The sequence below is a fragment of the Mytilus trossulus genome, chromosome 2 (genome assembly GCF_036588685.1).
Source record: "Mytilus trossulus isolate FHL-02 chromosome 2, PNRI_Mtr1.1.1.hap1, whole genome shotgun sequence".
NCBI lineage: Eukaryota > Metazoa > Mollusca > Bivalvia > Mytilida > Mytilidae > Mytilus > Mytilus trossulus.
In genome coordinates, this window is record NC_086374.1 from 77,818,841 (window position 1) to 77,834,899 (window position 16,059).

At 31.4% G+C, this 16,059-nt stretch overlaps 1 protein-coding gene across 7 annotated transcripts in view; it reads right to left on the minus strand.

Annotated features, from left to right (window-relative positions):
* Window positions 1-9,857: 9,857 nt before the first annotated feature.
* Window positions 9,858-16,059, minus strand: part of LOC134708042 (integrin beta-PS-like) — a 62,407-nt gene continuing 56,205 nt past the window's right edge. For all 7 annotated transcript variants that reach the window (XM_063568295.1, XM_063568296.1, XM_063568300.1 and 4 more), the window contains one exon: window positions 9,858-15,991. In XM_063568295.1, the coding sequence (XP_063424365.1) occupies window positions 15,926-15,991 (66 nt within the window). In that variant the 3' untranslated portion in view covers window positions 9,858-15,925. The remainder of the gene's footprint in view (window positions 15,992-16,059) is intronic.

The following is a 16,059-nucleotide window of genomic DNA, read 5'->3' on the forward strand; positions in this document are numbered from 1 at the left end:
GCACATCTGATTGTGGCTAGGCCGTGTTATAAGCATTCTATTACTTATTTTGTCTGGACCAACAGCTTTATTTGGATCTAAAGTCGAAATAATATCTTTAACGTCTTCTAAAGATACCGTAACTTCAGACAAAATATAAATACCTCTATCATCGAAGTCGGGAAAATTTTTGTTTTCTTCATCTAGACTAGCTATTGAACAAACATATCTATTTAGAATATTAACTTTTTCTTTTGCATCATAAGAAAATTCAAAATTATAACTAGGGTTTTGCATCGGTGGAATATCATTTGAAGATCTGTCTTCTTTTAATAAGGAGTTTATTATTTTCCAATATACTCTACTATTCGTTGCTTTAGTTCATTTAAGTTTTCATTAATATTTTCATAAAAGTTTTGTTTAATTTGTTTCATTAAATTATTCCCTCGATTCCTTTGGTTTTTTTTAATTTCTTTTCGTTTGTCATGCTTTAATTTGTATGCCCCACCTACGATAGTAGAGGGGCATTATGTTTTCTGGTCTGTGCGTCCGTTCGTCCGTTCGTTCGTTCGTCAGTCCGTTCGTCCGTCTGTCCCGCTTCAGGTTAAAGTTTTTGGTCAAGGTAGTATTTGATGAAGTTGAAGTCCAATCAACTTCAAACTTAGTACACATGTTCCCTATGATATGATCTTTCTAATTTTAATGCCAAATTAGAGTTTTTATCCCAATGTCACGGTCCACTGAACATAGAAAATGAAAGTGCGAGTGGGTCATTCGTGTACTGAGGACACATTCTTGTTTTTAAATATTTTACGAAACCTGTCTCGTTTTCATATTTCTTTACGGAGATTTGAATTAAACCAATTTTTATCATTATGCTGAGTTCACACGTAATTCGAATTCGATTCGCATTAACTAATTCGAATTATGCCTCGTTCACACGTACATTTAATTCGAATTGAATTCGAATCGAATCGAATCGAATTCGCTAATAGAGTTCACATGCACACTAATACGCTTTTGCTAATACGAATTAAAAGTTAACGTCGTTTGGACAGTAAAGCGAATTTGACGCTCATTGTAATTCGAATTCTAATATGACGTCCTTATTACGCTTTGTTAACAAAGCCGTGTTCTAATGAGCACATAAAATATGTTTGACACATGCGCACGGACTTTTTATATAAACGTTATTTCCATCGTTATCCTTTTAAATATTTACATTTAAGCAGCAAGCATAAACTTTTATTATATATTTTTATCAAACAACATATATTTACCCTGGTCGTGGTTTTTAAACTTATCAAATATGAAATGTAATATACAAACTCCTCGGGAACAGTCAAACAGTCTTACGGTATTTTCGTACGGTTCGACCTATAAATATATTATATTTGTCATGTTAGAATCGAAATAATTCCTTCATGTCATGCTCTATGCTCATTTTAACATGGGTAGGCATTATAGTTGACCACATTTTACACCTCGCTAACGCTCAGTGTAAAATATCGACAAATATAATGCCTACCCATGTTAAAATGAGCATAACGCTCAGTGTAAAATATCGACAAATTAATATAATGCCTACCCATGTTAAAATGAGCATAGAGCATGACATGAAGGAATTATTTCTTTATTAGAATTGACGTTGGGACGTAAAACGTTTCTAATGCGAATTAAACTATTTCGAGTTAGTTAATGCGAATCGAATTCGAATTACGTGTGAACTCAGCATAAGTTTAATTCGCATTCGAAACGTTTAACGTCCTAACTTCGATTATAATTCGAATTATTGTATAGCAATATAATATTTCCCACAGAAAGTAACCAAAAGTTAGCGTGCAATAAATTCTATTATTGCACTAGTGCAATAAGTCTTCAAAATTTCATGACGTCATCAACAACAAAATCTTAGTTTAAACCAATTTCTACTTTCAAATATTATATTGCTATACAATAAAAGGGTTATTGCATGATTATTGGGGAATATTGTCCCTCGTAGAACATATATTGCACTCGCAAGCTCGTGCAATATAAAATTCTACTCGGGACAATATTTCCAAATATTCATGCAATAACCCTATATTACTAATACGTCAAATTCGTTTTACTGTCCAAACGACGTTAACCTTTAATTCGTATTGACAAAAGCGTATTTCTAGTGCGAATTAGATAATTCGAATAAGCCAATTCTAATCAATTCGAATTAAAAAAGAAGAGTGTGTGAATGCGATTAGCGAATTCGATTCGAATTCAATTCGAATTAAACGTACGTGTGAACGAGGCATCAGATCGAATTATTACTTTTTTTTCGCCGGGAATGCAAGATTCAGGCACTTTTAAAAATTCGTGCGTAAATATATTGCAAGATTCATGGATGCTAATATCATTATCCAGTAATTTATTCCATTCGACCTCTGAAACCATCTGTTTCATTAAATTATAATCCCCCTTTTATAGTCCCATATTGTACGTTTGAAACTCTTCGAGTTACTGAACCCACTTCTGACTGTTATGTAAGTACCTTCATGATCACTTATGTCTCTATTGATAGGTATAATACCCGAGTCAATAAATTGAATGGAATCAGTTATCAATATTGGGTCCAATAAGGACAACGATCCAGTTCGAGAATCAAAATGAGTAGCATCGCTAATTGTATTAAATAGAACATTTATACTTAAGTATATCACTGATAGGTAGGTTGAGAAGACAATTTTTGTTTAGATCACCCAAACAAATAATATGATTAGTTTCGTCTAATGCCTTTTTCAACATCATATCGTATAGCGACCAAAAATTGGACGGTGAAAAAAGTTCAGGGGAAAGATAAGTTTCTGTAAAAAATACGATATCGACCTCTTCTATAACATTTGAAATATAATCCAGTAATAGTAGTCTCAGCTTTAAATATGTTATCAGGCACAACGATTTTTTTTTTTGAAATACTGAAATACAACTAGCACAGGTAAGTCACTGAAAAACAAATCAAAATTTCAGGTTGGACATGTGACAGATGGAAACTTCGTAACATAACGCATCTATATACAAAAATCTACAAAGTATGAAGCATCCAGATCTTCCACCTTCTAAAATACAAAGCTTTTAAGAAGTAAGCTAATGTCGCCCTAATCGCCGCCGGTGGATCACTATCCCTTTGTTGAGCTTTTTGCGACAAAAGTTGCAGGCTCGACCAAAAACTATCAGAAAAATGTTTGTACTAATAAAATTGAGAATGGAAAAAAAATGGGGAATGTGTCAAAGAAACAACAACCCGACCAAAGAGTAGACAATAGCCGAAGGCTACAAATGGGTCTTCAATGCAGCCAGAATTTAAACTCCCGCACCTTTCGATATCCACCACTATTATCCAACGGCACGATAACCACTTCAGGTGTTGGTTCACTGCCTTGTTCAAATTCAAGTTTACTTTTTTACTGTGAACCCCTATCCAACAGGATCCACCTTTGCCACACTAGCGTTGTACCTTACAACCACTTAGGGTGGACGAAATACCGGACCACTTAAAAAGTTCTCAATCCTTTCCCGAAAATTACCAGATACGAGGAAAACAGATGAGATTTGGAAACAGAAGCAACCACAGAAATATACAAAGCAGTCCACCACTGAAGATTAACAAACCATACATAAGGACACGAAGTCAAAATAATTTGGAATACCAGGCATTTAATTTTTACTTACAGAAAAAAGGAAGGAACCAGAAAAAAAGGCAGTGGCTATTTGACCGGCACCGGCTAAATAGCAAGATGTTCATATGATGAAATCATAATCTTTCAGTCAGTTTAATTGAAGTCTGGAGCTGGCATGTCAGTTAACTGCTAGTAGTCTGTTGTTATTTATGTATTATTGTCATTTTGTTTATTTTCTTTGGTTACATCTTCTGACATCAGACTCGGACTTCTCTTGAACTGAATTTTAATGTGCGTATTGTTATGCTTTTACTTTTCTACATTGGTTAGAGGTATAGGGGGAGGGTTGAGATCTCACAAACATGTTTAACCCCGCCGCATTTTTGCGCCTGTCCCAAGTCAGGAGCCTCTGGCCTTTGTTAGTCTTGTATTATTTAAATTTTAGTTTCTTGTGTACAATTTGGAAACTAGTATGGCGTTCATTATCACTGAACTAGTATATATTTGTTTAGGGGCCAGCTGAAGGACGCCTCCGGGTGCGGGAATTTCTCGCTACATTGAAGACCTGTTGGTGACCTTCTGCTGTTATTTTTTAATTTCGTCGGGTTGTTGTCTCTTTGACACATTCCCCATTTCCATTCTCAATTTTATTGATGTGATTAATACAGAATAAAAAAACTTCTTAATTATAATTTAAAACAATTTTATCACAATATCAAGCATTAAAAATACAGAACAATAAAAAATAAAATATTGAAGATGTGAATAATTTATAACTTTATAATATCAATTAAAAGAATGAAAACACATTTGTATGTACATTAATTTACTAAATATATCTTTTCTAAAATATTTATAAACTAGAGGCTCTAAAGAGCCTGTGTCGCTCACCTTGGTCTATGTGCATATTAAACAAAGGACACAAATGGATTCATGACAAAATTGTATTTGGTGATGGTGATGTTTTTGAAGTTCTTACTTTACTGAACGATTTTGCTTCTTACAATTATATCTATCATGAACTTTGCCCATTAGTAACAGAGAACTATATTTGGTAAAAATTTACATAAATTTACCAAATTAATGAAAATTGGTAAAAATTGACTATAAAGGGCAATAACTCCTTAAGGGGTCAATTGACCATTTAGGTCATGTTGACTTATTTGTAGATCTTACTTTGCTGAACATTATTGCTGTTTACAGTTTATCGCTATCTATAATAGTATTCAAGATAACCAAAAACGGCAAAATTTCTTTAAAAATTACCAATTGGAGGGCAGCAACCCAACAACCAGTTGTCCAATTCATCTGAAAAATTCAGGGCAGATAGATATTGACTTGATTAACAATTTGACTTCTTGTAAGATTTGCTCTAGATGCTTTGGTTTCATAGTTATAAGCAAAAAACTGCATTTTACCCCTATGTTCTATTTTTAGCCGTGGTGGCCATCTTGGTTGAATGGCCAGGTCATCGGACACATTTTTCAAACTAGATACCCCAAAGATGATTGTGGCCTAGTAGTTTCAGTGGAGATTTTGTAAAAGATTACTTAGATTTATGAAAAATGGTTAAAGATTGACTATAAAGGGCAATTACTCCTAAAGGGGTCAACTGACCATTTTGGTCATGTTGACTTATTTGTAGATCTTACTTTGCTGAACATTATTGCTGTTTACAGTTTATCTCTATCTATAATAATATTCAAGATAATAACCAAAAACAGCAAAATTTCCTCAAAATTACCAATTCAGGGGCAGCAACCCAACAACGGATTGACCGATTCATCTGAAAATTTCAGGGCAGATAGTTTTTGACCTGATAAACATTTTTATCCCATGTCAGATTTCCTCAAAATGCTTTGGTTTTTGAGTTATAAGCCAAAAACTGCATTTTACCCCTATGTTCTATTTTTAGCGGTGGCGGCCATCTTGGTTGGTTGACCAGGTCACGCCACACATTTTTTAAACAAGATACCCCAAAGATCATTGTGGCCAAGTTTGGATTAATTTGGCCAAGCAGTTTCAGAGGAGAAGATTTTTGTAAAAGATTACTTTAATTTACGAAAAATGGTTAAAAATTGACTATAAAGGGCAATAACTCCTAAACGGGTCAACTGACCATTTTGGTCATGTTGACTTATTTGTAGATCTTACTTTGTTGAACATTATTGCTGTTTACAGTTTATCTCTATCTATAATAATATTCAAGATAATAACCAAAAACAGCAAAATTTCATCAAAATTACCAATTCAGGGGCAGCAACCCAACAACCGATTGACCGATTCATCTGAAAATTTTAGGGCAGATAGATCTTGACCTGATAAACATTTTTATCCCATGTCAGATTTCCTCAAAATGCTTTGGTTTTTGAGTTATAAGCCAAAAACTGCATTTTACCCCTTTGTTCTATTTTTAGCCGTGGCGGCCATCTTGGTTGGTTGACCAGGTCACGCCACACATTTTTTAAACTAGATACCCCAAAGATGATTGTGGTCAAGTTTGGATTAATTTGGCCAAGTAGTTTCAGAGGAGAAGATTTTTGTAAAAGTTAACGACGACGGACGACGACGACGACGGACGACGACGGACGACGACGGACGACGGACGCAAAGTGATGAGAAAAGCTCACTTGGCCCTTCGGCAATCCGTCTTCATAACAACCTCTATTGTTATGTTACTTTCGGCTGGGAACAGTATATGACGCAACGTCAGATATTGCTACCATTGAGCGTAACAGAAAAATGACGTTAAATTGGAAACGCGCTTTACCTTATTCTTCCTGCTTTCCTTTTTGGATAAATGCAAAGTATAACACACAAGTACAAATGCCGTGAGAATCCAATCTAATATGATTTTATAATTAACATATAGGATATTCAATTTTACTGCTAGGAATTAAGTGTTTTTGAAGGAACATTGCTGCAGTATATATTCAACCCGAGTATTACTTTATTCAACCAGTGAAATACAATAGCTTAGTATACTTATGATACTGAAGTTTTCTTACTTTTTGATCGTCTTATAGATGTGCATTTTTGTAATGTGTGCATCATTTCGTTTTGTTGAAAGCAGGACATTTATATTTAGTGGAGGAAGGAACACGCGAATGCAGTTCGTGTCGTCCCTAGCATATTAAACTTGTGGCGACGTTAAATTATGATAACGGACAAACTTGAAAGACATTTTCATTAATCCGTATTTTTTTGTAGATAACCCTGTAATCGTAATGCTATTTGGTGTACCAACTCAAACTTTTAAAGTACTTTTTATTGGTATAGTCATCAAAGCCGTAAAATAATCTTCATGAAATCAAATCTCTGTTTTAATGGCCGTAAAAGTTTTGTGAAGGCATGAAAATTTAACTCGGACATTTCCGCAAGACATTGCAAATCTATTGTTTTGAATTGAATATGTAGCTCAATTTATTTCTCAATTCGAATTTTGGGAGCTAACACTTAGTACAAAACGATCGTGCTTACAATTTAATGAATTATCTGTCAAAAAATAATGTGAAAATTTAAGAATCAATCTTTATTTTCATGTATAATTTGAAATATTAATTACAGCATTTCTATAAAAAAATTCCGGTCAAATATTTACTTAACGCTATTTTACGTGGTAGTAGCAATATCTAACGTTGCGTCAGATATGTTCCTACTTTCGGCGAACCACACAACCGCAAAATTTGTACTTCACCGTTTTTATTACCGTACATTTTTAATAAGACAAAATTGTTAAATTCATTATTTTAGGGAATTAAGGGGGTCGACCTTGGTTCAGGGAGATAACTCTTTAAATCAGTTATGCGTTTGTAAGTCAAGTATCATCGATGTATTTGAATCATTTACTTGAAACCGATTGGAAATAATCTATGTAACCTAGACGCTTAGAATATATTCATGAAAATGGTTGACACACACGTAATGATGATTTTAAGAGTTATTTCCCTTAACCTAGTTCTATCTCCTTAACTCATATAAGTTGTTTGACAATTTGGATACAATAGCGGTTTCAAGGTAAAACTTTGCATTTTACCCCTATGTTATATTTTTTGCAAGGTTGTCAGACGGCTCATCACACATTTTTATACGACCGCAAAAATTGAAAATAGTTTGGTCATATAAAATTATTGGTATGACGTTGGCGTCGTCGTCGTCTGAAGACATTTGGTTTCGCCCTATAACTTTAGTATAAGTAAATAGAAATCTATGAAATTAAAACACAAGGTTTATGACCATAAAAGGAAGGTTTGTAATTCATTAGTTGACCATTTATTGAATTTTTCAACATGTCAAGGTAAAGAAACTCAAATTTAATAAATATATTTAAGCAATTGTATTCTTCTTTTTGTGGTTTAAAGTTTCTTTAGAAATAAGTTGCTGAAAAAAATTAGTATACAAATATGTTTTTTTTTGGAAAAAAAAGTTTGTTTCCAGTGTTTTGAGAAAAAAATAATTTGTTTTTATACCCTGAAAAAAAATTTGTTTGTTTCATCCTTAGCTGCCACTATATGTAATGCTAAAATTGAAGGAAAAAAATTGTTTTCGACTTGTCATAAAAAGAATAGACTGTTTTTCGCCAAAAAAGTTTGCCAAAAAAAAAAAATTGTTAGAAATAGAGAGAAAGTTTAAACATTAAACAAAACTATTATCATCCTTGGTGGATTTAAAGAAGCTCTGGTTTTTTTTTCACAAACATTGGAAAAGTTTCATAGTCAATAGACCATTCTTCACTTAGTCTAACCTCCTTAAAAACTTTAATCAAAGCGCTGTAAGCGCTGAGGCAGTTAACCAAAAACCAAGGCAAATGTAATTATGAAAACAGTGGCAATGTTGCTTCAACAATAAACATTCATATATAGTACATTTATGTTTATCTAATGAATTAATTATTAAGGCAAATAATTTATATGTTATCAAGGTTTCAAAAGCAATGCATATAAAAATGTATATTTTTTATGGTGAGTCTGCAGTGGTTCAAGTTCGCAATGATTGCAGTTGTTCTACTTGGTAGTTAACATTGGTTTTAGTTGACTGCTAGTAGTACAAGTTGACTTATTACAAACATGTTATAGTATGAATAGACTGGTTTCCCTGGACATTAAAATTTGTCAAAAAGTAATTTTGAGTGTCTGTATAAAATATTTTCTGCTGTTTCTTTCTTTAACATATATCTTTTGGTTTTCAATTCTAGTGTTTATACTCATTTACTATGCATAGATGTATTTTGTCACCTGTCTGGATTTTTTTGTAGTTGATCGCCAAAACCTCGAAATTACCCTTATCCGCTTCCTGAATCAGATCTGAAATTGTATAATGTTGTCTTCACAGCAGCCATTTTATTGTGTTTACAATGTGGTTTTTGTCAATCAGATACGATTTTACTCGAATGTACACATTATTTGTCGGCGATTTTCTGTATAAAGCTAGCGGTTGAACAAAATGAACATCACTGTCATGAATTATAATGATGAAAATAAGTTTTTAGATCGTTTATTTGGAGACTTTGGTGAAAAGGTTTGCAAAGTAATTTCTTATTTTCTTTCAAATGGAAGGCGACTCTGTCAGGCGCAGCTAGAAACCAAGTCGAATTTCTGCATGCAAAAGTGGAAGGTCGCGGACCTCGGACCACTGCTAATTTGCAACCCTGCCCCTGAAAGATATGAAAATTTTGTCTCCTAATTTGAAATTGCCGCCATCAGTATGAACAGTTAAACTTATTATATAAAAGACTACTGACGTTGTACTAGGTATTGATGACAAACAATATTCCTACGACTTTTGCCATTTGGGGAATCTACACTACTTGTCTTAAGAGATTTTTGGCTATTAAATATTTCATACAATTGTTCTTTGACATCTTAGCAAAAAGCACAGGTCATAATAAACTACACAAGGATTCCTAATGAGCACTACTTCCTATGTATAACTTTAAAACTTTTGGATGATTCGACGATCATGTAAGGTTTTTCTGGTCATTTTTTTTGTAATCCAGAATAAAAAGTATTAAAAAAGTGTTGAATTAGTTATATTTAACATAGTAGCCAGCTAGATAATAACAATGGCAATTATTTCAGCATTTATTGGGTGGAACACAAATCTAGGGTGCTTGCATAATGCAGCTGAACTGTATAAAAATGAAATTGTTCATGCCCCTGCCAGAAACAGCATGCCTTAAGTCTTAAGTCTTGCTTCAGATCTGTTTGAGGCAAAATGAAAAAAAAAAGGTTAGAATTTTTTATATTTATTTGTAATGATGACCAAGAAATACTCAATTCATGATAGTTGTAGCAAACTTAATATAAACTTTACAATGGAAATGGACATCAAAATGAACGTCTTGCAAACAAATTTTATCGAAATTTCAGTCAATATTTTAAAGGAGTTACTTTTATTCTGCTATATAACCTTACTCCAACTGTTGTACTCCTCCCAGTGGACATATTCAAAATAATATTGTCAGATACTTCTCACTTGAGTAACTTGCTATGAAATTTCAACATTTACAAAAACACCAAAAAATAATACTGAGGTGGAATAAGAAGGATTTGGTGGGAGTCTTATGCAAACATTCTGAATTTATTTTAAACATACTTTACTTTAGATATACTTTTATTTCTAAATGCCACATCTTTATGGTGCTTTATTAATTCTTGAACAGTATGTTTTTAATAATTTTCAAACATTTTCAGCAGCTTTTCATAGCTTTCAAAAGAAAGAGAGAAACATCTTATAAAAAAGATTTTTTTTAAATAAAGTGAATGCTTAAATACTCAAAAAACATTAATATAAAATATCAGTAATGCAAAAGTACATCTATACCAACCTTTAAGGCAGCAATAATATTAGAACATGCATATAATCTACATCTTAACGTATAAACAAGAGTATATTAAAATATCAAAATGTTATTTACACTATTTACAATTACGGGTATTAAGTCGTAACCTTTATAAAAAACCTATTTTTAGGTCACTCCATACAGTTGATTCTCCATACAGTAATTTAATTTTCATTTGCCTAGAATGAACGATATTTATCACATTTAATAAGAGCCTAAAGGATCAGTAACAAAACAATTAAATGGCAGACATCTTTTTCAATTTGACACAAATTTTCCTACCCCCCTCCCTAGCAAGTCTGCCATTGGATTTAATGACCAAAATTTTGGAAAATTTGAACAATTACTGATTATATGACTGGCATTTTAATTGCAGTAAATTTTAAACATTAGTATGGTATTTATTTTATTTTTAATTATAACTTAATAAATTTCCACCTTAGTTGAAATGAAATTAAGAAATTTGAATTGTAAAAGATGGCTTTTGTCAAACCGAAAATTTCAAGAAACAGAAATGACCTAACATTAAAAAATAAAAAATACTATCAAAGACTGTTATAAAATAATTGTACAAAGTTGACATATTCACAAATTAAAATGTAATAAAACAGATATGCAGAACATACTGCAGATTATCATAGAAAGCACAACTCTAAGATATGCACAAAGATCTATGAAATAAAAGATTACAGGAATAATGGCCAACAAGACTTGTTCTCTTCTTAGGAGAATTAACCAAACAACATCTTTAGTAAAAGAAATCAAACAGTTACTATAAAAACTGGAACATAATCTTTCCTTTCATAATAAATGATAATTCAAGGAACCGGAACCATACATGATGTTTATGATATAATTCTCTGGATATTGTACTGACACAATTAAGGGAGTTCGCTTCTCAGTTTCAAAGTAATTAACTTTTCAAAACACTAGTTTATATAGATAGAGAATTAATAAAGGAATCCAAAGAGCCAAACAAATATATAGGTCACCGTGCTTGTTTTCGAGGTATTAGCCATTGAAATTTTGGCGGGAAAATATTCTCTCTTGACTTTTCATAGCTTTATCATTGACAAGTTGAAGTTCTGAAAAACTGTTAAAGAGTATTCAAAATTTTATAAGACTTTTACAGATGGCTTATCATTATACATGTAAAAGATTTACAAAAAGAAATATGGGGGTCACCGGTCAAATTTTTGCAAGGTATTCAAATGGATAAAACCAGAGGATTCCGAAAATCTGACAAAAAATCTAAAACATGACAAGCCAGCTTCCTTAAGCAATGTTTCAGAAAAATAACCAATTGTCATAAATTCAATAGACAAAAAGAACATTTTACATTTCCTTTTTGCAAATCTCACAACACTGCAAAATTATACTTTTCAATTTAAATAAAGGAATTCAAAATAATGATGAAAAGAAACAACTTGAATTATTAGTAGAAACAAAAAATGTAAAGCATAATAAGTGCATTCATTGTGTAACGCATGTACACAACATCCATATATAATGGCACAAATAAAACTATGACACTTTCCTGCTAAGGTTCAAAGGCACTAACTGTGTGAACAAAAAGAACATTAATATTTATAAAATATTACCTAACTTCAATTAAAACAACTTCCAACCTTGTTTTTTTACCCCAGCACTTAATTTCATAGTCTATACTTGGCTATCCAATTTAGCACATATTCACAACTTAATTAAGCGTATAATTGGTCAATTGATATTTTATTTTTGCTAACAACTTGTTCCATAGGTGTCTGTAAAAAGAAGCTCATTAACTCAGTAATTTGTTATGTAAATTTAAATTTTGACAATGATTTACCATATTTTTAGTTAATACAGCGAAAACTAAATATGAATATAAGGTATTTTAAAAAGACTCTTGACTCCTGAATGAAACAAATTAAATAAGGACTGTTCGCTTATCTTTTATCCACTTTTAAACTTGTTAACCTTACACTGATTATAGAATCTTACGGTTTAAATAAATTGAAATGCTTGAAGACCTCTTGATTTGTTATGTAAAAAAACTTGCATACATGATTGAAATATGGGTACATAAGAATTATTTCATTTAAGATAAAAGCTGGATTCATCAGTACATATTTTACTTTTATTTCAGCAAATTTAAGAAGAGATTCAATAGTAGAACATAGGATGAAATTATCATGTTATATTAGTATAATATTTTGCAAATAAATTACCATATTGCAAGATATACACTATATCTGACATTGCACTACTCTTGATTAGAGAAAAATTTGAAGGTTATAGTAGTGTGATAAAACCAGATGCTCCGCAGGGCGTAGCTTTATACGACCGCAGAGGTTGAACCCTGAACAGTTGGGGCAAGTATGGACACAACATTCAAGCTGGATTCCGCTCTAAATTTGGATTGTGATTAAATAGTTGACACAGCATAGGTTTCTGACACAGAATTAATGTATTCAAATGAACTTAAAATTTTTGTTTTCTCTTAGAGCAATTCACTATGCTGTTGAATATTAATCCTCTCAAAAAAAAATGTTTGAAGAAATTTTCTTTTTATTTATGAAATTTCAAATGAGAAAAATTGAACCCATTTTTTTATTCACATCCCCCTTTCCCTTATTCCAAAACTAATTTCAATTAAAATATTCTAATGGAGTTTGCAACAATTACTACTCATTTAAATACATCATAAAATATTAAGATGTAAAAAAACTGCTTGTTATCACTGAATGGTAAATATTATTTAAATTTATCAGTTGGTAGTAAAAAGTGAATATACATTGTATATTGTATATAACAAAGATTTAAGTTGATTCTGGACAAAGAAAGATAACTCCAATTAAAAAAATTCTTGCAGATATTTCTTGCTTACTATACTGGACAAAGAAAGATAACTCTTAATTAAAAAAAAAATTGGTATTTCACAATATTGTGAAATTAGATATTTCTTGCCATTGCACAATACTGTGCAATTGAAAAGACTATCTATTGCACAATACTTAATATAATAATTTTAGATCCTGATTTGGACCAACTTGAAAACTGGGCCCATAATCAAAAATCTAAGTACATGTTTAGATTCAGCATATCAAAGAGGCCCAAGAATTTGATTTTTGTTAAAATCAAACTTAGTTTAATTTTGGACCCTTTGCACTTTAATTTAGACCAATTTTAAAACTGGACAAAAAATTAAGAATCTACATACACAGTTAGATTTGGCATATCAAAGAACCCCAATTATTCAATTTTTGATGAAATCAAACAATGTTTAATTTTGGACCTCGATTTGGGCCAACTTGAAAACTGGGCCAATAATAAAAAATCTAAGTACATTTTTAGATTCAGCATATCAAAGAACCCCAAGGTTTCAATTTTTGTTAAAATCAAACTAAGTTTAATTTTGGACCCTTTGGACCTTAATGTAGACCAATTTGAAAACGGGACCAAAAATTAAGAATCTACATACACAGTTAGATTCGGCATATTAAAGAACCCCAATTATTCAATTTTGATGAAATCAAACAAAGTTTTATTTTGGACCCTTTGGGCCCCTTTTTCCTCAACTGTTGGGACCAAAACTCCCAAAATCAATACCAACCTTCCTTTTATAGTCATAAACCTTGTGTTTAAATTTCATAGATTTCTATTTACTTATACTAACGCTATGGTGCGAAAACCAAGAAAAATGCTTATTTGGGTCCCTTTTTGGCCCCTAATTCCTAAACTGTTGGGACCGAAACTCCCAAAATCAATACCAACTTTCCTTTTGTGGTCATAAACTTTGTGTTTAAATTTCATTGATTTCTATTTACTTTAACTAAAGTTATTGTGCGAAAACCAAGAATAATGCTTATTTGGGCCCTTTTTTGGCCCCTAATTCCTAAACTGTTGAAACAAAAACTCCCAAAATCAATCCCAACCTTTCTTTTGTGGTCATAAACCTTGTGTAAAAATTTCATAGATTTCTATTAACTTAAACTAAAGTTAGAGTGCGAAAACCAAGAAAATGCTTATTTGGGCCCTTTTTGGCCCCTAATTCCTAAAATGTTGGGACCAAAACTCCCAAAATCAATACCAGCCTTCCTTTTATGGTCATAAACCTTGTGTTAAAATTTCATAGATTTCTATTCACTTTTACTAAAGTTAGAGTGCGAAAACTAAAAGTATTCGGACGACGACGACGACAACGACGCCAACGTGATAGCAATATACGACGAAATTTTTTTCAAAATTTGCGGTCGTATAAAAAATCAAAAACCTAATATTTCTATAATGTTATATAACTCAGCAGACTATAAATACTACATCTACATACTGGAAGACTAGATATATAAAACATATAAATATACAATTGGATTACTCATCATAGTAAAGGATTTACAGTAACAAATATTTTACTAGAAACTTTGTTCACTTTGTTTAAAATAATTCCACATTACTGAACACAGCACTGTTGTGGTAAAACTGTATACATGTTTAACACACATTATTTTTATCAGACAACCTTAACAAGTTTATAGGTTTTACCTGGATAAGAAACAAGAAAATAATTTGGAAAAATTTCATATTTCAAAGCTTATTATATAACAATTCTCAAAATTTTAATATACAAAATCATCATGTGAATCACCAAAATAGTCCAGAAGTGTGATTAAGAAAGGGAATTTTCAGTTTTATTTTGTTTATTATATTGATATTTTGTAAAATATTGTCATGATTGTTGAACTTTTAAAACCAAAAACATCTACTTTTGTATGCTCTTATAATTTGCTCCTGTTATGATATTGATGGTAGTATTAAAAATGGCTTCCCACAATATCTCTGTAAATATTACTGTATTTCAAATCTATCAATGTGTATACATATAAAATGTCTTCTAAGTTATTAATTCTATTGCTTAACATGTTCAGTTCCATAACTTTGCATCAAAATGTTATAGATACCTATATCATGTATATCATATATATATAAATACATAATGCTGATAATATTAGCATAATAAGCTTAAAGCATTGCATACATATATATAAAAAAAAGTCTGCTCACTAAGCAATATTGTAACTTCAGAAACTATGGCAAACAGTATCAGTTTTTCAATTATAAAAACTTGCATTCATAATTTCAGCTGTGATCATGTGATTTTCCTTAATAAAAATTTTTGCAATCACATATATAAGATTTTCAATTTTCCCCAGTTGTCGGGTTCACAATAATAATTAATGCATGCATCAATTTCTGAATTTACAGTGTTTAAAAAAAAATCATCTTTGAATGAACAAAAGTTTCAAATGTATTCTAGAACTGGTGTCTAGCTGTTACAATTGAATGAAAATTACAATCACAGAAACTGCTTACACAACTCAGTATGGCATCAATTCTAACATAATTTTCAACCTTACAAACAAGTGAAAAATAGTGTATTCATCCTGTCTATTTCATGTCTACATAGTCTTTTTCTTTACTTTCCAGCATATGTTGGATTTTTATATTCTGATGTAGCTGGTTTATATACTGGATTCTCACCCTGTAAATAACATAATATATTACCCCTATTTTCTATATTTTTATCTGTGACAATGTTTATTAATGGAT